We start from the raw sequence: 26,859 nt of genomic DNA, 5'->3' as shown, positions 1-26,859 counted from the left end.
TTTTGTTCGAAAATTCACACAACACGATTTTACTACATGGACTGTGTTCCCTCATATGATCCTTCTTAAGGAAGGTAGCGTTTGTCGACAAAAACACCTTGTTTTCCTTAGAATCATAAAAGTACCCCTCCCCTCCCCCTCCCCCGGTGTCCCTTTTGAGGTAGCCTACAAATAGGCACAACCTCGAACGTGGTTCCAGTTTCTTAGGATTAGCCTCAAGCACATGTGCTGGACAACCCCAGATGTGGAAGTGATGCAAACTAGCTTTACGCCTATTCCACAACTCTAAAGGTGCTCTGGAAATACTCTTGGAAGGAACACAATTGAGGATATAAGTTGTAGTCTCCACTGCAAAACCCCAAAACGCGTTCGGTAAGGAAGCGTAACTCATCATCAATCGAACCATGTCCAACAAGGTTTTGTTTCTTCTCTCCGATACATCATTCTGCTGAGGTGTACCAGGCGCTGAGAGTTGGGAAATGATTCCAGGTCTTATCATATAGTTCTAGAACTCAGAATCCAAAAACTTTCCACCCCGATCTGATCGAAGTGTTTTTTAATCCGTTTATCCAATGCGTTTTCAACTTCATCCTTGAACTCTTTGAACTTTTCAAAATATTTTGACTTTCATTGCATCAAATAAACATTCCCATGCCGAGAGTAATCATCAGTAAAAGTGATGAAATACTCGTAGACTCCCCTGACTCGCACATTTATTGGACCACAAAGGTCTGAATACACTAACTCTATAGGCTCTTTCGCTTGATAACCTTTTCCATTAAAAGGTCTTTTAGACATCTTTCCTTCAAGGCATGACTCGCACACAGGTAAAAAAATTTTCTCTAACTCGCTTAGAAGTCCATTCTTCACCAACCTCTCATTCCTATTGAGATTGATGTGCCCTAATCGAAAGTGCCAAAGTTGGGCATTTTCCTTAGAAGAAACCTTAAGTCTTTTATTTTGAGTTACGATAGTTTTAAACATCTTTATATTATGGAGGGAATTTTTTGCTCACGGCCTTAGCACATACAAATTATTTTCCAATTTTGCTGAACAAATCTCAACACCATCTTTCAGAGTAAACACTTTATTCACCAAAAAGTTGAGAGTATATTCACATTCAATTAGACACTTTATAGAAATTAGGTTCCGCTTTAACTCGGGAACAATATAGACATCACTCAAAATGATAAATTTATTCTGTAAAGTCAACTGGAGCCCTCCCACTGCCACAACTGAAACAATGTGCCCAGTGCCTACTCGCATCGTCATCTCACCAGCCTCAAGCTGCCACCAGAATCTAATCCCCTGAAAAGAAGAACAAACATGATTAGTGGCTCTAAAGTCTATAATCCAGGTAGAATCATTATTCTCCACTAAATAAGTTTCCAAAACTAGTAAATCAAATTTACCTTGTTCTGCCTTGGCTTTAGCTTTCTTCTTCTCCTTCAATCAGCGAGGAAAGTTCCGCTTCCAGTGCCCATCCTGGTTGCAATGGAAACATTTTCTTTTTTTCAACCGGCGTTGGTCGCCTACCCCGTTGTGTGGCAGGTTGTGGATTAGCAGGTGTCTTCCCTTTCCCATTACCACCCTTATTCTTCTTCCACTTGGTAGTGTTAGAAGTAGAAGATGCAGACTTAGTTCTTGAGGTCGAACCTCGATGGAACTTCTTAGATGATGAATCAACATTTTCCTCATCAATCTTCTTCTCCTTGCTTTTCAGCAAGGATTGGAATGTCTGCAACTCATTGAGGGGAATTGTAAAGGAATGATCAACTTTATTCAGCACAACATTGCTGACAAAGTGCAGAAAGCTTTATGGCAACGTGTGCAAAATTATGCTGACCTGGTTGCTCTTATTGATATGGGACTCATTCATCTCCGCCACATTGAAGTAGACCATCATGTTCAGAACATGTTCTCGAACAGATGTACCCTCCTCCATTTTAGAGTTGAAGATACATTTCAAAGCTTCGTGCTTGAGCTGTCCAGACGGTTGTCCGAACATTCCTTGCAGGGACTCCATGATCTCATGTGCAGAGACCATAAGCTCATGCTTCTTGGCCCAAACGTCGTTCAGACTGAACAAGATACAAGCTTGGGCCTTCTCGTTCGCTTGTGTCTATCTTTCATATGCCTCCCGAACATTTCGAGCGACAGTTTGAGTCGGAATAGGAGGACACTCCTCTGTAAGGACGAATCTTAGGTCATCGATGATAAGAATGGTATTTATCGTGTTTTTCCAACTAACGTAGTTTTTGCCAGTCAGTTTGTCGGCACTTAATAGAGCTAACATGGTTGTTTCCATTTTAAAGTTGCTAAATTCCTGAAAAACATGAACAAACTTAATGAGTCTATGCATTACCCCTTTTAATACCAAGTTTAGTTTTAGCAAAATAGTTCGATTGTACTCTAAATGAAAAGATATCTATTTTACAATGATGCCCCAGCGAGGTAGGACAAAAGTCACTGATGGGGTGATCAAGTGCCCCTTCACTAGGATGAGACATTCTCAACTATTAGACAGAAAAAACACTTGTAACTGACTCTAACAGTCACCATTTTCCGGTCCAGAACTGTTAATCTTTAACAATTCCGCGTAAGTGTAACCCTTATTCCAGGCTTAGAGTCCTGCCCTAATGCGCCCACCATAGGAAAAAAGCAGATTAGGACAAGAGATTAAAGCGACTTTATCCTATATAGGAGATCAAATAAAGAGTCATGCAAAACTTCCATCCTTTAGGGGTACACTCCCAGGGTGCCTCGAGGCGATGCACAAAACGTTATCCAACCTAATGAGAGAGACCGTAGGATATGTTGTCACACGTCCCGCTCCCACTTACTATGAACATTCTCTCCATTCACCTTGGTATTGACCTACCCAAACATCATCCTTTAGGGGGATACTCCCAGGGTGCCTCGAGGCCGAGGATAGATCTCACGGTGTGAACATTAGGAAGAAACGTAAAGAGGTTTAAGTGAAGTATCATATACCCCAAGTACCTCCCACTGAATGTTCTACCTAGGATTCATTAACTTAGACAATTCGGCTACTGATTTTATCTAAGTGTAAGTTTAATTTGCTAGAAAACAACTCTTGCTTTTGATAATTAAACAAGTTCGAATCAAGTCCCACAGAACACTTTAACAGACTATCATCAAATTTTTCATGCATGCATCAAATTTATCTAATTCACCTTTCTAGGTAGGTTCCCAATTAGGGGTGTTCCGTTTCTGTCAGCTTAAGTACCACAGCCTAGACAGAACCCATCTTAGATAAAAGGTCCCTTATAGATAGATTTGGTACATCTTTAATCTTTTATTAGTCAATTTTAATCCTATTAAACTGATTAAAAGATTAACTTAGGTTTCTAATCTCAATAGAACTGTGATCTTAGGTCTATCTCCATCAAATTTTAAAACTCTTTTAAAAAAATGATTCAAGCCTAAGTTTGCATGCATGTCTTTCTTATTGTTTTTAGTTTTAATTTCTATTATAACTCTTATAAAAGAAACAACCAAAATCATCCACATTGCTAAGCTAGACTAGGTATTTATAACTCTAATAAATTTGACCTATGTGTCATGCTTCATGCAATGTCCATTCATTACTATATATAACTCTTATATAAAAAGTAATGAACTAAGCATACATGCTTCCATACACCTTTATATTATAACATTTATAATATAAAGATGATGTATGAATATGCTTAATGCATGCATAAATATATTCATGCATAAATATAACTCTTATATTATATGATGCATGAGCATGCTCTTAAAGTAATATAATCATGCAAGCTACTATATCATAACTCTTACAATGTAGAGATGATGCATGACAAATGCATAATCTATGGTGGGATTTAAAACTATATGGCATACTATATGACATATAATTAAAACATACTATCATGTACATTCACCAAAATTAATGGACTGGGATGATTAGCCTAAAAAAATGGAAAGGAAAACTATCTATTACATAGACCATCGAGTAAACCGGTTCAAACAGGCAAACTGGGTCTTGAACCGCCTGGGCGAAGCCTCGCTTCCTGATCGTATAGCTTTTCCTTGTGATCGTCTAGTAAAGTTGGTTGAGTAACCACAATCGTATAGCAACAATCAAGTACCTTTGACTATGCAATGAAGCATGAAGGCCACTCGATCGTGCAGTGCACCATATTTAAACACAAACCTAAACGATCAAGTAGACGACAACTATGCGATGAAGCGTGACCGTCTAGACGATCGAAGAGCAAGCACTGAGTAACATGAAGGAATGATAAAACATAAAACAAAAAGACTTCAGAATCAATAAGCACTTAAACTACATTTAATTTGAGTTTTAAGCATGTTGTTCATATGATATTCAAAAGAGGGTTAGAAACAGATATTACCTTTGAAGATTTCCTCCACGAATTCAGCTGAAATTCACCAAGATAGAGCTTGAATCTTCAAGAGGACTACCACCGAGATCTTCTCTACTATGCTCAAGCTGGAACATGTGGTGGAAACACTTAAATCAAGTTGAATTGATGAAGAACAAATGAGGGATGTGTAGGGTTCTCAGGTATTCACTTCAGTAAGTAAAACTTAGAATCCTTACTGATCTTCATGCATAGAGCTATTATATATAGGTAGAAATAATGCAAAATCAATAGGCTGCATGGAGGGCACCACCTGCTTGGTGATCATATCAATTTATTATTGGATTTTGGTGACAATCCATCAAAATATGGTTAGTGGATTTTTTCCAAAAAATGGAAAAATCCACTAATTTAAAGTGATTTCAAAAAATCATTTTTATTTTTATTTTTAAATTAGTTTTATAAAATTAATTCAAAAATACTTAATTTAAATAAAACTAATTTTAATTTATTTGTAATTAAACTTTTTAATTAAAATAATATTAATTTAATATCTAAATATTAAATTAATAAAATATCAATATCACCAAAAGATCAATTTTATATTTAAATCATAATCTAAATATTAATTGATTTTCCAATTTCGTTTAATTTCAATTAAATTAACGTTTATAATTGTATCATATACAATCAATAGAAAATCCCTAAAATTTGAATTTGAACATTTTAAATTTATAACCCTTATTTTATACATCAATACTTAATTTGTTATTCCAATTTAATGAGCTAGTAGAGGGACCTAATGGACCTACAGATCATGAGCTCCAACGATCTGCAATTAATTTGTTAAAACTCTTTAATCGAATTAATTACTGTTCGTTAACTATCAAGACACACCACTATAGCTCGATAGTTACACTCTCCTCACTATAGATATATTTCTGTCCATATAAACAATAGTCAGTAAGTCGGTCCTTCATAGGTCGTTCGTAATTACAGTTGGGTCAAAATTATCGTTTTACCCCTGTAAATGCATCTCGTTCCTTAAGTTCCCACTGACCCTCCAATGAACAATTTGATTCATAATACTACTTATGAATCATGTCCTTCTATGATGAGAAGGCAGGGCCCTGATTGTTCAAGACCTGAAATCAATACTTAAGAGAACAACCTATCTATTAATCCTAAAATAGGTAGGAGTGAATTCTATCTTGCAGGGGTATATCCCCAGCTATCCATCCGCTCTTATCCCCAAAATGGAAGGCTTATTGAGTAGTGTTGTTGAACTACTCTCACCCATGCAGATCAAAGGATAATCCCGAATAAACAGAAGTTCATAGCTAGCTCAGGATTAAGATCGAGTTATCCTAGGTTACTTAGTATGAAATAGTCAGTTTTAACAGTAAACGGTCATTATAAAGAAAAGTGACTATTTCGTGGTCCAGTCTCTATGCAAACTCATTGCATAGAATGTCCCCACTCATATGTTTCTACATGAATGATCTGTGGATCACATCATCTGTATTACTTATACAAAATGGGTTACATCCAATAGTGTTACCAGGATGAGATACCCAATTTCATCCATATACTTATAGACCATTTAGGCTATATACTATTAATTTGATCCTGTTTATGTCACCACATGAAGTTAAAGTTTTCATACTATAGCCATTAGATTTTCATAATAGAATGCAAAGCAACAACTTTATTGAATAAGGTACTCAATAATATTTTATTGATAAATAGAATGTTTAATATAAAATTTACGAACTGCGAGTTCTAGGACATTCCCAACAATAACACTTACCGAGTGATCATGTAGCCAGTGACTATGTGATGAAGCATGCTGGCCTACACGATCGTTTAATGCGTGCACATACCATGCAACGAGTATCCCATACTCAACGATTGTTTACCCTCATCGTTTACACGATCGAGTAGCCAACGCAAACCACTTGAGTAAACACTTCATCGTTCGTTTAGCATCAGCCATACGATTGTTTAGTAAATGTTACACGATCGAGTTAGAACTTTTCTACCCGATCATTTAGGCAAATCTAAACGATCTTTTAGCCTGGCCTACACAATCTGACCAATTCTTGGTCTTTTTCTTCCTTGAAGTAAACAACATCTCCATGACTTGAAGCTTCATCATAAGCGACTCTTACAGACTCAAACTCTTTGAATTACAGACTCGATAGCAAGTTAATATACCCAAAAATACAGGGGTCCTTATAATTAACTTTAAAATGTAAAAAAAGCAATAACCAGAGCCAATCATCCCAGAAACTCCATTAATCCACATCCATAAATATACACTTAAACATAATGTAGACATGCTTTAAAACTCACCAAGAATGTAAATGCAATTCAATACATCAATAGATTTGGAATATCAGAAACACCTGGCTCTAATACCAATTGAAAAAACTCTTATTCAAGAGAACCAGTGAGCAGAAGTAAGATCTTTTCAAGCCTATTGTGAAAGAATAAATGCAATCACAAACATACACGAACAGTTATGCATTATAAAGAAAATTACAGTATGCTTTCTTACTAAAACAAAAGGAATTGAGAGACATACCTTTGAAGAACTCTTCTTCTAGAAATATCTCGCTCTCGTGAGCAACCGTCTAGCAACCTCTCGCACTAGTCACAATCACAAACTGTCTAATCCTCGACAACCCCTAGACACTACCACTCGACAACCTTGGTATTCTCGCAGTGAGAATCCAGGAGGTGTGGGCTCTATGAGAATTTGTTAGAGGGAAGGAGGAAGGATACGATCGAGCTATACGATCAAGTAAGTGGGAGAAAGGTTTGATCTATTGTATAGACAGTGGATACTTAATCGTCTAGCAATCTCACACTCTCGTAAGCAATTGTCTAGCCAATCATCTAGTAATCTCTCACTTGATCATTTAGTCTCTCGCTCGATCATTTAATCTCTTGTGAGGGCTATTGTATAATCTCTCGTGAGCGATCGATTAGTAATGCCAATAATGAAACGATCATCCAACAAAATGAAGACCCTTTTCATTTTAATCTTCAAGTATTAAAAACTAAAACTAACCTCCCACTTACATGGTTAATGGAGAAAATAAATAACCAACTAAATAATTATCTCATAATTGTTTTTATTATAAATAAATATAATAACTAACTTATCATATTATATTTATAACCTATAGTTTTAATATCACATTATATGTAATATTTAAACCATAGTTTTTTTCTTCTTTATTTAATATAAATCATATTTATATCAATTCCTCCAATTAATGTATCTAATACATCAAATCAATTATATCACATATAATTGAACCAATTTAATTATAGCACATATAATCAAATTCCCTCTTGTTAATTTGAACACTTCAAACTAACCCAAAAACTGATTTTCAACTTGAATCTATTGAGCTACCAAGGGATGGACCTGTAGCTTGAAGCTCCAACGGTATGTGAATAACTGACTAAATTATTTAATCACGATATCCACCATTCGTTAACTGTCGAGCACTCAACTAAAGACCGATAACTGCACTCTTCTTATTATAGATATATTTCGTCTCCATTGGCTATAACCAATCAACAGCGCGATAATCCTTTATAAATCACTCATAAGTGCAGTTGAGCCAATTTACCGTTTTGTCCCTGTAGTTACATCTAACTCCTTAAGTACCACTGATTCCTCTAATGAAAAATACATCATAGTCGTACTATGAGTGAACACTTCTCGGGTCATGAGAAAGTGTATGGCAACACATTGTTCAAGCCCTGGAATCAGCCCTTAAGGGAGCAATCTATCTACTTACCTCTACTTCGGGGAATGAGTGAATTCCATCTTGTGTAGCTGAGTGCCTAGGCCCCCAATCAGACGAATCCTCAGAGTGGTAGGTTTAAGTAGGCAATTTGGTCACTCGCACCCATGCAAATCAAAGGGTTGCCCTCATAGGCAAGAAGTTCCCAACTTACTCAGGATTAAGGTCATGTTACCTATGGTCATCCTAGTTAAATGAAAGTCTCAGTCATGAACAATGTTATATAATGAGACTACACATTTTGTGGTTCAGTCTTATACAAACTCCTTTGTATAGGATACCCCCACTCGCATGTTTCCACATGAATGATTAGGATCAGACCATCTGTAGCACTTTACAACACAAGTGGGTCGTATCCGTAGTGTCACTAGGATAAGGTTTCCCTCCTTTATCCATATACTACAGACCATTTAGGTTATTACTTAAGGCATGATCCACTTGTATGTCTCCACATACATACTTAAGTTACAACAATAACCAGGGATATTAGTTTATTGGTTTGTGGTTAATGCAACTAAAATATCCCATATTTCATAGACAATAGTTAAGAAAATATCTTATATTATTACATCACAAATGTTTGTTCATACACGTGTTTACAAACTGCAGAATCCTACGAGATTTAGGGCATCAACCCCAACACGTTTAACAATGGATAACTCTATGATTGTTGAATTCTATGATTCCTTTTGTGCCATTAAGGACAAGGAAACGGGGAAGACTCTTCTTGAAGAAACAATTAAAGGTGGTCTTTATCAACTCAGTGGTGTCAAAGTAGTCTTATCTAATGTTAAACAAGAAGCTTGTAGTCCAACTTTCTCTTTTGTTGTTTTTATCTCCTGTTTGTCTAAAGATAAGAATGGGAAGAAGCCTATGTTAGTTCTCCAGGTAATCATCATGTTTTGTATTGCTCTAAAGATGTTTGGCATAGTAGATTGGGCCACCCATCTATTAGAGTTCTAGACTGAATATTATCTTCTTGTAATGTTAAAGTAAGGATGAATAAAAAAGTTATTTTTATGAGGCTTGTCATTACAGAAAATTGCATAGATTATCCTTCTCTCATTCTCTATCTTATGCATCTCAATCTTTGGAATTAATACATACAAACTGATGGGGTCCAACTCCCTTGAATTCTATCAATGGTCATTCCTATTATATCAGTTTTATGGACGACTTCAATCGAAATACATGGATTTACCCCTTGAAGTTCAAAAGTGATGCTATTATAGTCTTTAGACAACACAAACAGCAAGTCGAAAACTTATACGATACAAAAATCAAAGAAATCCAATATGATGAAGGTGGTGAGTTTAAGCCCTTGATACAGTTAGACTTAGAATCTAGCATTACAATGCAACTTTTGTGTCCTTATACCTCTACCTAAAATGGTAGAGTTAAACGAAAGCACCGACATATTGTGGAAACCAGTCTATCTCTTCTTACCCATGCCAAAATGCCACTTGTTGGGATTGATGTCCTAATTCTCCTGAAGTCTCATAGTTTGTAAACTATACACATTGTTATGAATAAAATAAGAGTTATTTTATTTTGCATTTACTCATATCCAATAAACAAAGCTCCATGGTTATTGTATGAAAATTTAAGCATGTATATAAGATATACAAGTAGATCATGCCTTAAGTGATAACCTAAAAAGGTCTGTAGTATAAAGATTAAGGAGGGATACCTGATCCTGGTGACACTACGGATACGACCTGCTTTGTAGAGGTTTAAAGTGTTGTGAACTACTACAGATGGTAGATCCCTACCATTCATATGGAGACATGTGAACGGGGGTGTCCTATACAAAGAGTTTGTATAAGACCAGACAACGAGATGAATAGTCTCTTTATATAACACCATTGATACTTGAGACTTACATCTCACCTAAACGACCATAGGTGACATGATCTCAATCCTGAGTGTTCTGATAACTTCTACCTTTGAGGACGGTTCTTTGATTAGTATGGGTGAGAGTGGCCAGATTGCCAACTCAACAAGACTACCTTTTTGGGGATTTGTCTGATTTTGGAGCTGAGAACTTAGTTACACAAGATGGAATTCACTCCTTCCCCGAAGTAGGGGTAAGTAAATAAATTGCTCCCTTAAGGGCTGATTCCGGGTCTTAAACATAGTGGCCACAGTTTCTCTTTGGAAGAGAGGACTCAACCATAGTAGGATTATGACTTATGTTCATTAGAGGGATCAGTGGTACTTAAGGAGTTAGATGTAGCTACAGGGGCATAACGGTAAATTGGCCCAACTGTACTTACGGGGGATCTGTGAAGGGTTATCGCACTATTGATTGGTTGATATGGACACAAAATATATCTGTAGTAAGAAGAGTGCAGCTGTCGATCTTTAGTGGAGTGTCCGATAGTTAACGGATAGTGGATCCCGTGACTAAGAAGTTTAGTCAGTTATTCACGTACCGTTGGAGCTTCAAGCTACAGGTCCATAAGGTCCCTTTGGTAACTCAATGGATTCAAGTTGAGAATAAGTTCTTGATGTTAGTTTGAAGTGTTCAAATTGACAAGAAGAAACTTAATTATATATGATATAATTAGTGTGATGTATGAGATACATCAAATGGAGGATTAATGTAAATATGATTTACATTAAGTACCATAAAATAGAAAAGGAACTATGGTTTATATGTTTCATGAGATGAAATATTAAAACTATAGGTTATAAATATAATATGGTAAGTTGGTTATCATATAATTATTGGATAATTATCTCTTTTTCTCTAATAACCAATTGAATGGGAGGTTATTGGTGGTTTTGTGGTAACCATGAGATAAAAGGAAAAATGGTTTCCTAAATTTAGAAGAGTTGCTACTTTCGGAAAGAAACTCACGGAAAGACTATCAAGTGAAATTATTTCACTAAATGATAGTTGATAGAGAGACTAAATGATCGTGGAGTGTTACTATACGATAGTTCACTCAGCTAGTCACAGCTTAACGATCGTAGGGCATTATCTATACAATGGGCTACATTCTTCTACACGATTGAGCATTTATCTATATGATAGACACTTCCATCTTCCACTTGCTCAATCGTCTACATGATTGTTGTTTCTTCAGTCTCTTCCTCTAACCAAGTCCATACAGAGTCCACAACTTTTGAATTCTCACACCGAGAATACCAAGGTAATCATTATGGTGGTGTCCGCACTCAACTCGATTGAGTTCGAGGTTTTGGAGGTCGTTCATTGGGTTCGTGATCATTGTGATCGTTGGGTTTGTGTTTGCTGTTAATCGTGCTATGTTGCAGTTGTTGTGTTCGAGCATATGTGTCTGGGAGACTGAACAAGCGTTCGTGATCGAGAGAGTTTGAAAAATGAGTCTTCAAAGGTATGTACATTCTATCCCATGATCTCATTGTAAAGTATACTTTAATTTCGTATTGTGCATGACCTGTTGGTTTCCTTTTTGTGACTATAATTGTTTATGTTCAATTTCGAATGGAATTTGGAACGATCGTTCCACTGCTCATGGAAATTCTCGTGTCTAATTTTCTTCAATTGCAGCTTAAGTACCCCAGCCTAGACAGAACCCGTCTTAGACAAAAGATCTCGTATAGATAGATTTAATATAATTTTAATCTTTTATGCCAATCAATTTAATCCTATTAAACTAATTTAAAAAGATTAAAATAGGTTGCTAATCCCACGAGAACCTTGAACTTAGGTCTATCTCAATTCAATTTTAAAACCCTTTTAAAACATGAGTTCATCTAAGTCCACATGCAACTCTTTCTTATTGATTTTAGTTCTAATTTCCATTATAACGCTTATAACAGAAACAACCAAAACCATCCATAACGCGAAGCAAACAGATACAAGGAATTCATAATGCTTATAAATTAGTCTAAGTGTCATGTTCCATGCATTTTTCATTCATTGTTACTTTTATATAACTCTTATACAAATAAGCAACAAAGCAAAACATGCTTCCATTCACACTTATACTATAACACTTATAATATAAAGATGATGCATGAATATGCTTATTGCATGCATAAATATAACTTTTATATTTCATGATGCATGCGCACGCTTTCCTGTAATTTCATCATGCCATATTATAACACTTATAATACATGATGCATGAATAATTGCATAACCTAAGATGGGTTTCTAATCTAAATGTCATACACTATGGCATATAAATAATTGCACTATCACACCCCGCCTCGAGCCCGAACTCTTGAGCCTGAGGAGAGGCGTGAGGGACCGCAGATACCACCCTTTTGTGATACCTACTGTCCAACTGAACCTCTTACTTTACTCAATAAATTTTAAGTCAATGAGGTAACAACAACTGATTATGTAGGCCCATTTTATTACAACCATGTAATGTTTATACAACTCCAAGACTTAACAACAAAGTTTACAACAACCAATCTTTAAAACCCTTCGAAAGTGTAACTGTTGTGGAAGACCTTGACCTTAGCAGGGAACTCCTCACCTTTCACTACCTTGGTAAGGATAGGAATCTTTCCCTTAGAAGTTCCTTGATCTTCCCGGGCTCCTCTTTTGAACCCTAAATTTCAGATTCAACTTAAGCTCAGATTACTCATAGTTCTAGGCTTTATCTCGAGTTACTTTCTTCTACAAATATGCTCTAAAATGTCTCAAGATCTTACCTCAAAATCTTAGCTCGGAAATTCTCATGGTTTGGTTGGAATATTCAAAAAATCAATACTGGCCCAACTTACCCGATAGCTTGACCCTTCTGTCTTTTCCTCATTCTATAGCCTGATTCCTTAGAGCTTTTTCTCTGGCAACCCTACCCTGAAAGCTAGACTCTCAGAGCTTTCAAGTGGCTTTAGAATCACTCCAAACGTACGAGTATTCTGGGAGATATCCTCGTCCCAAGTTGATGTTACTTCCAGATCTTCATGTCCGACAGCATCTTTCCCTCTTCGAACCTCTTGACCAACGCATAGTGTTACTACCAACCCATGCGTTCTTCCATCAATGCATAGATTCCTCATAATTAGCCTTCATACACTTCCTAATGTCCTTTGAAGAGAAATCGAGTTATCATCTGAAGAGATCCCTGGCTCTATTTATAGCCGTCCAAAATCTCTCTAAGGCCGACACCTCCTACTTGGCCGCATGTCCAAGTATCTTTTCCCCACACTATCAATGCAACCTTCATGCCATTGCAATCTAAGGTGTCTTCCTCTTCCTTAGCCAACACATAATGCTCCCCAACAAGCCACATGTTCGGATGTCAACTTTGAATGTGTCCATCCAATATCATATGCATACATCCAACCTCATATGCGTCCATCTAATCCCCATATGCGTCCATCCAATTGTCGCAACATACCTATGTCCGGACACCACCAGTTGGCACAGGCGTCCATCCAACATCAAAATGCGTTCATTCAATCTTACCTTGTGCATCCAATTGACACAACTTGGTCACATATGCTAGATGCTCGCAAGGCTCCTCTTTGGCCGCATATCCTTCTCTTTCGCATGGCTTACCTTTGACCTATGCACTCAACTAGGATAATGATCAACACTCTTCCAACGCATACTATTAGCCTTGTCCTATGTGCCCACATGCCCTCAGATGTCCAATGCATAACAACCTTATGTACCGCAAGCCTTAGCAATGCAAGACGTTTCACCGTGCATCTACCATGGCTTTGTCTCATCGCCTAGTTCATCGTTTAGTACTGCTGCCGCATAGCACCATTGCATAGCGTTGCCGCATAGCACCAGTCTACCACATAGCTCTTGCTCATCGTGTAGCATTGACGCCTATCATCTAGAGAAGCACGACTATCGTCTAGCGCACACACCCATCGCGTAGCGTCATCGCCCAACGTCATCGTCTAACGCTGATGCCGATCGTGTAGTGCCAACGCCTCATCGTCTAATGTTATCGCCCATCGCATAGCACTATCATTTAGCTCCCCGTATTTGCTATACGATCTTCCAGTGCCTGCCTACACGATCACCTACCTCATCGTGTAGCTCCGCTCACTTACTAAACATCGCATGCCCCGTCGTGTAGCGCTGCTCATTTGCTACACGATTGTATACCTCATCGTGTAGCACTGCTTATTTACCACACGATCAACCAGTGCACGCAACTCCAACGCCCAGCGCCCATGTCCGCGCAGCTTAAGGCTGTCGCATGCTTTGCTAACCTTTCAAGACATTGGTTGCCACATGCTTGTCCCCACATAGCCTTTCCTCTCAGCCACACTTTAGCCTCTTTCAATACCCAAATAACCTCTCAAATTTTAATGGCCAACGCATGGCACAACACCAACGGCCAGCACAAGGCCAACGCATTGTCTAATACTTAGTCATTTCTCTAACTTCCAACGCATAGTTCTTTTTGGCATCATACTTAAACCAAAATTTCACTAGTTAAGGCTTATCTCAAAGCTACTAAACAATCTTATTTAAACACTTAGGATTTTCCTCCTCTTCAATATAGGATTTAACTTATACTTAGTTAATCCCTTTTATTTCCTACTTAAGTAGGAAAAATGAAAAACTGGGTTTCACATGCACTTACTGGTGGGAGGCATTTCACATGACCTTTACCTCATCAATCGAATGCCTATTTCCATTCTCATAGGTCCTTCACTATGCTTCATTACAAACAATTTGATTATCATGATCTTCACATCTTTAGCACTGCCTATTATCCATACCTTAAACTGTATTAGCAATCATAAAGGATATAAATGTCTTAGCTCTTCTAGCTATATCTACACCTCTCGGCATGTTTGTTTCAATAAGGATGACTTTTCATACAACGCCTAAAGGAAATCGGACATGAGGATTTTCATGAGCAGCAGAAAGATCGTTCCAAATTTCAATCGTATATGAACATTAACAATTACAATCACAAACGGAAACAACAAGCTATGTGCAAAACGGAAATTATAGCATGCTTTTCTAAAGATCAAGGGATAGAACAAACATACCTTTGAAGACTCATCTTCAACATCCTTGATAGCAACACGACAACACATGAACGCTCGAACTCTATGATCGCAACACTGCACGATCACATCGAACTCGAACACAGTGATCTCCAAGATCACGAACACCACGAACGTAACGAACGGCCACCACAGAACCTCGACTGATGTCAAGTTTAGTATGACACCACCACAATGGCTACCTTAGTATTCTCGATATGAGAATCTAGAAGTGTGGGATCTTTGTGGACTTGGTTAGAGGAAGAACAATCGTGTAAACGATTGAGCAAGTGGGAGATGGCAGATGTCTATCGTATAGACGATGTCCAATCATTTAACAAACGCTATGCGATTGTTTAAAAAAAGTTGCACTATCATTTAACTAATCGGCCAGCTGAGTGTCTATCATATAAAAACACTCCACGATCGTCCAGACTCTCCAAGCTGTCTTTTAGCAAATCTAATTTACTTGACAGCTGCCGTGAGTAATTTTCGAGAATGGAAATCTTAATTCAACAACTACTAAATTTTAGAAAAACATTTTTTCTTTTATCTCACGGTCCTTAAAGAAGATCATCAAGTCCAAAAGGGAAATTCTCCAAGAAGTTCAACAAGTTCAAAAGGCCGATCATCCAAGAAGATCATCAAGCTTAAGGATTAAAGTTTATTTTTTTTTAGAGAAAGAATCAAAGGATTATGTATTAGAGGTTATGTTCACTATATTAAAATTGATACAAATACAAAATTTGAATTCAACAAATTAAATTTCTCCAAAAATCTCGTCAAACAGAAAGAATTGTAGAATGATAATTGAAGTTTTTGTTATTATAAAGAAAATGTGAATCATGCAAAATGAAGTCTCTAAACTTATTTTCTTTGACGAAATTGTATGATTGTTATCTTTATATTTAAATTTTGATTTATTATTATTCATTGACCGTTATATTTGAAGGGAAAAAAAGACATATATGTATAGTATCTTGAAGTTTGAATTTTGATACAATATTGATTATTAGATTTATTTCCAACATTAATAAATATTTAGATTATTCTCAAATTTAAATTCTGATTCGTAGGAAATTTAATTTGATTTTCTTTACTTTTTTAAATTTCTTTTTTAAGGAGACGAGTGAGTAAATTGCCAGAAGCAAAAATAAAACAAGAATTGGATCGGTAGATAAGAAATAGAAGTGAGTTTGAATGAGAAAAAGGGAAGAAGAACTAATATAAAAAGTAAAGGATATGGTTCAGGAGGGAGTGTTATTAACTATAACGATTATTTTGGATGTTAGATTTTATGTCCTAAAACTTATACTGAAAATTCTAAAGTCGTTATTGAATATATGAATTGCTTATTTCGTTAAACAAAAAGATTCATGACTATTACATGAATACTTGAACTTTATGTGGAGGCATAAAAGTGGATTAGGTTAGAGTAAATAGTCAAAATAGTCCATAGTATATGAAATAAGGTTGTGTGCTTTATTTTGGTAACACTATCAGATGTAGCCCACTCTGTAGTTGTTACAAGGAGTTGTAAAGTGCTACAAACGAAGTGATCCTAATTCGTACATGTGATGACATGAGGAGTAGAGGCGTCCTGTGCAATGAGTTTGCACAAGATCAGACCACAAAATAAGTCACTCTTACTTTATAACGTTGTTTACTACTTAAAACTAACTATTTTACAACGATGACCTAGGTAACTTAACCTGAATCCTGAGCTAACTATTAATTTCTGTTTATTCGAGATAATCCTTAGATTTTCATGGGTGAGGGTTGACTCAACAGCGCCGGCTCAATAAGCCTCTCATTTCAAGGATAAGACTGGGTAGATAGCTGGGGACATAGGGTACAAGAGAGAACTCACTCCTACCCGCTTTCAGGGATAGTAGAGAGGTTGTTCCCTTAAGTGCTGACTCCGGGTCTTGAACAAGGGGCCCCATCCTCTCATTGGCTCGACAGGGACTCGGTTTTATGATCAGATCACAAACCAATTGTTCATAAGAGGATCAATGGGACTTAAGGAACAAGAGGTAATCTCGGGGGTAAAACAACCATTTAACCTAGCTGTTATTACGAACAACCTGTGAAAAGTTAAATTACTAATCATGGTTATATCGAGTAGACACAATATATCTACAATGAGGGAAGTGCAACTCTGGGCTTTAGTAGAGTGACCTAGTAGTTAACGAATGGGGGTTAATTTGGTGTATAGCGTTTAACTGATTAATCTCCTATCGTTGGAGCCCATGAGCTAGTAGAAGCCCATGATCTGTAGGTTCATTAAGTTTCTTACTAGCTCACAAATGGATTAGCGTTAAAGTAGTGTGATAAGTTGATTTGAAACGGTCAAATTAGAATTAAGGGAATTAGTAATTATATGTGATATAATTACACGTTTAATTTTGGAATTAAACGAAATTGGAGAATCAATTAATATTTAAATATGATTTAAATATTAAACTCATGAATAGGGATTCATGGTAATGGAATTGGTGATAAATTAATTTAATATTTGATATTAAATTAATAAAATTAATTGATTTATTAATTTTATTAGAAAATTAATTATTGAATTAATTTTGTAAAATTAATAAGACTTTAATTTTAAATTACAGAATTAAAAATTAAAATGAATTTTTTATTTCAAATCAAAATTTATATAAAATAAAAAAGAAGAAGAGAAAGTGGAAATCCCAAATTTTGGGATTTTTCCACTTTCTTTAAAGTAGCTCACTCACCAAAGCACTTCAATTTCCAGCTCAAATTCAAAGCAGCTACTGTGATTCATACATGGTTGTTAGTTGCATGAATGCCATGCAATATAAAGCTGGAATTTTGAATGGAATGAGCATGCAATTGCTGCTGAATTCTGAGAAATTAAAGGTTGAAGAAAATTGTTCTTCATAGTGAAACCAGAAAACCTTTCTTCTCCATTTCCCCAATTCAAGCTTATTTTGAGTCCCACAACTCAATCTAAAGCATCGAGAGGATAGTAAGGAAGCTTTATGGTAGTTCACATGCAAAGGAATGGAGAATTGTAGTTGGAATTCGTGATTCAAGTGTATCTCCAAAGATTAGTGATGAAGCCTTCTTTTTAGTTTATAAGCATGCTGATTTTGGAGCCAAAATCAATGAATTAAAATGCTTATGATCCTGTTTTTCTTTCGTTGCATGTTTTCTAAGTCTATCATTGGATTCATAAATATAGCAGTTGAATTCAATCAAAGAGGAGTAACACCTTTTAATTTTCAATTTGTAGGAAATTTATATAAAGTGTATTCCTTTTTAACCATAACAATTATTTAGATTTCTATAGTTTCAATTTTATCAGAATCTTAGATATCTTATTTATTTGTTTGAACCAAATTTTTTACCCATTTTTCATGTGTTTTAATTTAACATGTTTATTCATTATGTTAGGAGAACTACCCATGAAAAAACTATCACAATGAGCAACAAGGTCAAATTTGATAGATTCAAAAGATCTAAAACAAAGGTATTAGTAACGTATATATCTCTAACCTTGAATTGCACAAGCATGCCAACAAAACCAATAGTCATCAAAGATATTATTCTTGAGTTAGTTGATAATTTATATTGTTATTCCATCACCTTTTAATTTCATGTAAAAAAAATTACGGTTTATATCACTCTCATCAAAAGTATTGATTCAAAAAATATGTCACAATCAAAATTTATGTTCCAAGTGTCCCAAAGATCCTAAAAAATTTATGTTCCAAGTGTTCCCTATAATTTTGGCTATCAACTATTTTATTATTTTTAACTTTATGTCAGGTATTTATTATTTGAACTTAATAAAATTTATATTAATTTATTATTAAAATTTCACCGACAAAATTCATGTTAAAATCTTTAACCACGTGCATTGCACGTGTTTTATGACTATTGTATATAAAAACACCATGCAAATGAAAGTGGCTTAATTATTTAGCCAAATTAAACATAATCAAAGGATTATGTACAAGTTTTATATCAATTGAGCTATGTCCATTTTGACAAATTCAACTAATCTAAGTATAGTTACATTACAAATATCTTACAAGGGTAAGATTCAACTTCTTACTTCTTTGAAGTAATATAATATAATTCAAGCTCATAAGAAATTTGCTAAGTAATACCAAATAAACCATAATATCTTAGGTTACTTCATCACAATTTGATTTTTAATCTTAGGGTTTTTTTTAGTACAATATTTTCGTTAAATTATTCCCCTAGAAAAATGTTTTTAAGCTTTTTAATAGGAAGTTGACTTATGTCATTATTGTAAATTATTGTTTAATTAAACTTTTTTTTTGGGCAATTTAATTAACATAATTGTAGACAAGGTACTCGGATGCTATTTGACATCTAGGCCATCAATGAAGCCAATATCTTCAAACTGTTATACAGAAGTCAACGTGTAAAATATTTTAATAAAATAAAAATTCAGTGGCAGATCTAACAAATTTGAACAAAAATATTTTTTTAAATTTCTATAAATAACATAACTAAACTTTTTTTTAGACGATTAATTAAACATTTTTACTTTAAAGAAAATTTTATAATTTAATTAAAATGATTTAAGACCAAATTAAGAAGCACCTAAAGACTAAGATGATATAATTAATATAGTTAATTACAACGTTTAGTTTATGAACTTTGTGCTTAATAAGTTGTTGTCTTATAAAATCATGAAAAGTTATGGTCCAATATAAGCATTTTAACTGTAAGTTTATAAACTTTGTTAAATCTTTTAAAACATTATGTCCTTTTAGAATATGCCAATTAATTGAGCACAACTTGAATGATGTCGAGACTTAAACTTGTGATTTAAATTATAGGTTGAAATACCATGTTAATTTATGGTTTTTGCTATGGTCATTACAAGAAATTTGGACTTTAATGTCGGTTGAAGAAACTAAAAATAAATGTATAATGTCGGTTTTAAACTGACATTAAAGATATATTTTAATTAGGCTACAATGTCGGTTTAAAATCGACATTGTAGATGCCCATTTGTTTTTTTTCCTTTAGTAAAAAATATCTTCTCTTTCATTTTTCTATCTTTCTTCTCTCTTCTCCACTTCAATTTGACCAAATCTCACCTCTCCTTTCTAACTTCTTTCCTTTGAACCCTCTTCCATTTGATCAAATCTCACATCTCTCCTTTCTCACTCTGTTCGTTAAAAGGTGTAGATCTCACTATCATCAGCTCTGTTTGTCAACTCCGCTCGTGGAGATGCATCTGCAGTCGTGCAGTCATGCAGTCTCAACTCCATTCGTCGGCGATCGTCAACTCTGAGGTTCACTACCTTCGTTCATGGTCGTCAACTCCGTTCATCTACGGTCGTGTGGTCAGATTTGAGGTTCACCTCATCACTGACGTCAGATCTACGATCTCGTCTCGCTCGTGTGGTTTGATCTGCGGTCAGCTCGTCACCGGCTTTCAGATCTGCAGTCGTGCGGTCAGATCTGAGGTTCACCTTGTCACCAGCGTCAGATCTGCGGTCAACTCATCTTGCTTGTACGATCAGATCTGCGGTCACTGACGCTCATGCAGCTCCGAACATCTCGCTCTTGCAACTAGATCTGAGGTTCACCTCGTCGCCGGTGATAGATCTGCAGATTTGGTCATGGACTTTTCAGATCCAGTCGTCTATTTGCTAAATCTACTCATGGGTCTTCAGATCTAATTGATAACTGGCAGAAATGCCAGTTATTATGAGCCTTTTATTTAGAATTATGAGGGCTAACAAGTAGTAAATGCGGTGATAATACTTAAAATTTGTGAAAATTTGAGTTTTGCGTCGATTAGCACCTAAATCCTCACTGACCCCAATATTATGCGTTACTCCGTGCCAAAGTATCTATTTTTATAGCTACCACAGGAATCAAACGCATGCGCCAAAAATAAGCAATCAAACGCATTCACTGAAGTCAGGCGACCACAAAGACAAACGCATGCGCTGAAAGCCGAGCTATCGCATAGACGAACGCATGTGGTGATCGCATGCGTCCATTGCATGGAATTTACGGTAATCGAATGCGTCCATCACATGAAAGTTGAGGGGATCAAGCGAATGCAGTAATCACTTGGAGATTGCGGCCACAGAGTGATAACCATAATAGAAGGGTGATCGCAGGATGGGTAAAATGCGTTGATACTTCAGTTGAATCAAGCTCGGGTGCACACTTTAGGAGTATCAACAAGATAAGATGATGTGACATTGCCCATACCGCGACAAAGGCAATAGTGAGACATAACGTAATCATGATAGCTGTCGGCGTTTAAACTCTATAAATAGCCCATTGAACCTTCATTTCAAGGCATCCGAACTTCTGCATCAAGGCAGAGGTTTGCGATCACAGATGAGAGCATGAGCGAGATGTTCAGTGAGAATTCTTCATCTCCACAAACCAGACCGAGTGACGACCAGAGCTTTCGCCGGAGATAGAGCTCGATAGAGAAATCTCCACCATGCATCCGTGGCACCACCAGCAACCTTGACGCAGAGTCTTTCATTTCTCTTCTAACCTCTGTATTCTATTACATTTTAGCTTAAGATATTAAGACATTTTGCAATCAATGTATATCTTGATTCCTTCAATGCCATCTTCTTCATCATCTTTATCTTTATCATTGTTTACCTTCATCGTTTATTTATCAAAGGTGATCGCATACTTAATCGTGCAGCCTAGAGATAGGATGCATGTAGCAACCCATTGAGAGGTATGAGTTGTACGAGTATAGTGAGTTAATCCTCTTTGCTTGGTGAAAGGCTATAGCAACGCTTGTCAATGGGTTGTTGCAATGCATGTCTATAAGTTAATTTGCCGCGTCTAACTGCCTGAGAAGGTAAGAGATGGAATGCACTAAAACAAAGTATGCATTGTTCCTAGAGATAGGCACAATCTTATGCTCGACGCAACCATGCACTATAGAGATATAGTCATGCGGCTGACCACCGAAAGGTGTGCGATGCGTTAGTGTGACGAGCTGGGATTACTCGAACGATTTAAGATAATAAACATTATTATGCGTTAATAGTTGTTGTGCATCTACCAATTCTCATTGCAAGTCTTACATTGTTCAATCTGTTTAGTTAAGAGTAGAAGTAGTGTGTAAATCCATTAAACTTCTTCTTTTTACTTTTATTCATCCCCTCAAACGCATTGCTTCACAAGCATTATTGAGTGACAAGTCCCTGTATTCGACCTCGGATTACCCAAGAAACTTACGTTCTCGTTATACTTGGCGCGAATGTAAGAAAACTTGTGATAGGAACGCGTGGTCATTGCATAATTCCATTCCAACCCATGACCTCCGACACATGGGCATAAACGCATAGCTTAAGCCATGTACCACACATGATTGCGTGCACAACCCATCCCATCATTTTTCCTCCAACACTAGCCATGCAAATTCGTTTTTCAGATCTGTTCCAATCTTCGAGCTCCAAGTCAGACCTATTCAAGCTTTTGGGTTGAGTGAAGCTCTTCATAATTTTTGTGTGGGTTGTGTGAGTTGTTTGCTTGCTCCAAAAATAAATTTTTTGTTTTATATTTATTTTCAATTTAGTAATTTAAAGTTATTTCATTCATTTTGTTTTTATTCCAATGATAAAGCTTCTTGAGATTTAAAATGTTGGAATAAAATTGGTTCAAGAATATGTGCTTGTTTAATAGTCTTGTTTGGTGTGGTTCAAGTGTATATTAGGATTTTTTTTTTAAACTATATTTTAGCCTTTAATATTTTATTTGTCCTTTTGAGTTTATCTCAAAATTTTAATATAAACAAATTTAGGTATTTTTATTTGTAGACATCGTTTTAGCCTGCGTTTATTATTATTACTATTATTATGTTTTTTTCCCTCTTTTTCATTTTTTTAAATTTATTTTTAAGTTAATTTTATTTTTATTTTTAAGTTAATTTAATTTATTTTTAGGTGAGTTGTGTGTTTGTTTTTATTCAAATTTATTTTATTTTATTTTATTTATTATTATTATTATTATTATTATTATTATTATTTACTTTATTTCTTTTTCTTCTCTCTTTTAACCATTCTTCAACAACTTCCTCTTCTTCCCTTTTCTCTCCTTTTGAATCTACAAAAAAAAAAAAAAAAAAACTCAACTCCCCCACCTTGCTTCTTCTATAAATTGATCACAGTGTTGGAGGAAAAGAAAGAAAAATATATAGAAGGAAGAAAGGGAAGAAAAAATAGAATAGGAGAAAGGAATAAATTGAAGACAAAGGGAAGAATGAAAGAATCATATTGGGACTAAGTGAGAATAGAGTGAAAAGTATAGAAGATGAGAGAAAAGGAAAAGAAATATTCCGACAAGTACCAATCCGATGAACAGCGACTCCGACGACTAGCGGACCTCCATTCCGACATATTATTGCAAATTCCAGCGAAGATCCACGACGACTATCATCACCTACAAAACAAAGGTAGAAAAGTGAAAGAAGAGAAAAGAAATTTGTGAGGAAGAAGGAAGACGGGGAGAGAATAGAGTATTTAATAAAGGTGTGGACCCTTCTCCTTATTTATTTATTTTTTATATTCAATAAATATAGTGGGCTCTACGTACTTTTATATTATTATTTTATTTAATAAATATAGTGGACCCTACATCTTTCAATATTATTATTTTTAAAATGTGGTGGACCCCTCTTGGCTTTATGTAAATATTTTTTTTTTTCCTTTTCCTATCTTCTCGATTTTCACCTTTCTTTTTCTTTTTCTATTTATATTAATTTTCTTATTTATTTTGCTCATTCTTTCACCTCAATCTCACCCTATTTTTTATTTTTTATTTTTATTTTTATATTTATTATTTATTTTGCTTCTTCTTTCTCCCAATTTCATCCATTTTATATGCTTCTCAAAGATCATTTTTTAAAATTTTCTAAAAGATGTCTCCAAATTTTTTTACTTTAATCTTTTTTTTTTCTTTCTATTGCCAACTTTACTAACCATTAGGTTCTTAATCTCTCAATACAGTGGATTCTTGATTTTGGTTCTTCTATCAAATCTCCATTATATGATTTTAAGTTTTGATGAATTTTAAACTAGTTTTAAATATGAAATTTAGATAGATTGTAGTTTAAAATTTCTTTAAAACATTTAACCAAAACTTTTACTTTAAAGTATGATTCTATTCAATTTTTAGTTTTAGAGATTCTTAATAGTATTCCAAATTGATTGAATTAAAACTTTAAATATGAATTTTAGATAGGTTTTAATTCACATTTTTGCAAAATGAAAATTAATTTTACTTGAACTTATTATTAGACTAGTTTTAAACATGAACTTAAATAGATTGTAGGGTCTTATAGTTTGTAATTGTATTGTACGAACTTATTATTTATTTAATAAAATATATGATGTTTTATTTCAAAATTAGTTGCATTAACCACAAACCAATAAACTAACATCCAAAGTTATCTTATAGCTTAAACATGTATATAGAGACATACGGGTGGATCATGTTTAAGTGATAACCTAAATGATTTGTAGTAGATGGATAAGGCTAGGTACCTTATCCTGGTGACACTACGAGTTTGGCCCGCTTTGTAAGTGTTACAATTGTCCTGATCAGTAGACATGTGAGCAGGGATATTCTATACAAAGGAGTTTATATAAGATCGGACCACGAAATGTTTAGTCTCATTATATAACGTTGTTCATAATAGAGACTTACATTGCCAGATCGCCGACTCAATAAGCATACCATTTTGTGGATTCATCTGATTGGGGAGTTGGGAACACAGCTACATAAGAAGAAATTCACTCCTTCCCCGAGATCGGGGTAAGTAAATAAATTGCTCCCTTAAGGGCTGATTCTGGGGCTTGGACTATGATCTATTATTCATTAAAAGGATTAGTGGTACTTAAGAAGTTAGATGTAACTATAGAGGAAAAACGGTAATTGTGGCCTAGCTGTGAGTAATTTGTGAATAGTCATCGTACTGTTGATTGGTTATATAGCTGTCAGTCTTTACTAGAGTGCCCGACAGTTAACGGATGGTAAATAATTAAAGTTTAATTAATTATTCACGTACCGTTGCTTCAAGCTACAGGTCCATGAGGTTCCCTTGGTAGCTCAATAGGACTAAATGAGAATTAGTATTTGGATTAATTTGAATTGTTCAAATTAATTGAAGAAATTAATTATATATGATATAATTAAGTTATTTTAATTATATGTGATATAATTATTATAATGTATTTGATACATTATATTATTTATGAGAGGAAGCAAATATTTGAATATGATTCAAATGTTGATTATATGAATTGGTTCATAATTGTTAAATTTAATATAAATGTGATTTATATTAAATGTCATATGTGAGAGAAAAGAAACTATAGGTTATATTGTATATGATACAATATTAAAAATATAGGTTATATGTTATATTTGATATCACATATAGTTTGTTATATATATATATATATATTAAATGTTAATTTAAATTAATTAATTATATTAATTTTTATTTTTAAAATTAATTTAAATTAAATAAGAGAGAGAGTTACAACTCTCTCCCCCTGGGTGGTTTTTGGATTTTGATTATCTTTAAAAACAAATGTAGTTTTACGGAGAAAGGTTCTCTGAATTCTTTTCCCTCTCTTCATCTAAAACTCTTATTCTCCTTTCCTTCCCTCAAACCAAATTAGCCAGAGCCCACCACTGTTGGACTCTCTGAGAATACCAAGGTCTTCAATTAATGGTGTCTCAATTGGCTATTTTGGCTTTGTTCATGGTTTGCATATCAAGGGATTTCTTGAATTTCTTGAATTTCTTGAAGAAGGTCTTCAAAGGTAAAGCTTCATGAAATCCTAAACTTTTTGTTGTTGAGCATGTTGTACTTAATTTTATAATTACATAATGTGTTTATTTATTCTGTAAAATTTCTTTCTCTATAAAAATGAGATTTGGGACGTTCCCGCTTCCGCTAAAGGGTTCTTCAATATGGGTTTCTTCACACACCTCAAACCAAGCACCATGATAGTAAGAGCTTTTAATGGAGCACGTAGTGAATCTTGTACTGGGCGTTTTATGCTCTAGTTTATTGTTTTTTGTACTTGTATTTTATTATTTTGTACACCCTACTAGCTTTAAGACAAGTAGAAGATTGTTGGTGTTGATTCCCTTAATCTCATAGGGTCCAATAATTTGTAAGCATTGTATGAACAAACTCTTATATGATTAATAAAATATATGATATTTTATTCACTTTGTCTATAAAATATATGATATTTTAGTTGCATTAACCACAAACTAATAAACTAACATCCAAGGTTATCGTTGTAACTTAAACATGTATGTGGAGACATATAGTGAATCATGTTTAAGTGATAACTTAAATGGTCTGTACTATATGGATAAGGTTGGGTAGCTTATCTTGGTGACACTATGAACATGGCCCACTTTGTAGGTGTTACAATTGTTGTAAAGTGCTACAAATGATCTGATCCTAATCATTCATGTATTAGACATGTGAGCGGGGATATTCTATACAAAGAAGTTTGTATAAGACTGGACCACGAAATGTTTAGTCTCATTATATAACATTGTTCATAATAGAGACTTTCATTTCACCAAGATGACCATAGGTATGATCTGAATCCTGAGTAAGTTGTGAACTCCTACCTATGAGGGTGATCTTTTTATTT

The 26,859-nt window shown here is 34.9% G+C and overlaps 1 protein-coding gene across 4 annotated transcripts; it reads right to left on the bottom strand.

The window, feature by feature from the left end:
• Positions 1–1,071: 1,071 nt before the first annotated feature.
• Positions 1,072–23,714, bottom strand: LOC120087749 (uncharacterized). Of its 4 annotated transcripts, none has more exons than XM_090305536.1 (5): positions 23,522–23,714; positions 4,404–4,686; positions 1,847–2,326; positions 1,413–1,738; positions 1,072–1,308 (listed from the first exon to the last, which is right to left on the bottom strand). In XM_090305536.1, the coding sequence occupies exons 3-4, from the start codon at positions 2,045–2,047 to the stop codon at positions 1,430–1,432; spliced, it is 510 nt and encodes a 169-aa protein (XP_090161662.1). In that variant the 5' UTR covers positions 2,048–2,326; positions 4,404–4,686; positions 23,522–23,714; the 3' UTR covers positions 1,072–1,308; positions 1,413–1,429. The 4 variants fall into 4 exon arrangements, 3 of the variants coding, with proteins under 3 accessions (XP_090161662.1, XP_090161663.1, XP_090161661.1); XM_090305537.1 differs by having other exon boundaries at positions 4,404–4,501; XM_090305535.1 differs by lacking the exon at positions 23,522–23,714 and having other exon boundaries at positions 4,404–7,592.
• Positions 23,715–26,859: the final 3,145 nt, after the last annotated feature.

Source organism: Benincasa hispida, chromosome 10 (assembly GCF_027475165.1).
Source record: "Benincasa hispida cultivar pf3 chromosome 10, pf3_genome.v1.1, whole genome shotgun sequence".
Classification (NCBI taxonomy): domain Eukaryota; kingdom Viridiplantae; phylum Streptophyta; class Magnoliopsida; order Cucurbitales; family Cucurbitaceae; genus Benincasa; species Benincasa hispida.
The sequence above is the reverse complement of the archived record's forward strand: the minus strand, read 5'-3'. Positions and strand labels throughout refer to the sequence as shown.

Bases quoted from the DNA above. Each gene is read 5' to 3' on its own strand.
- LOC120087749 (XM_090305536.1), bottom strand. From the start codon at position 2,047: ATGGTCTCTGCACATGAGATCATGGAGTCCCTGCAAGGAATGTTCGGA. The intron at 1,739-1,846 runs GTCAGCATAATT...AATGAGTTGCAG, and splicing joins ATATCAATAAGAGCAACCAG to ACATTCCAATCCTTGCTGAA.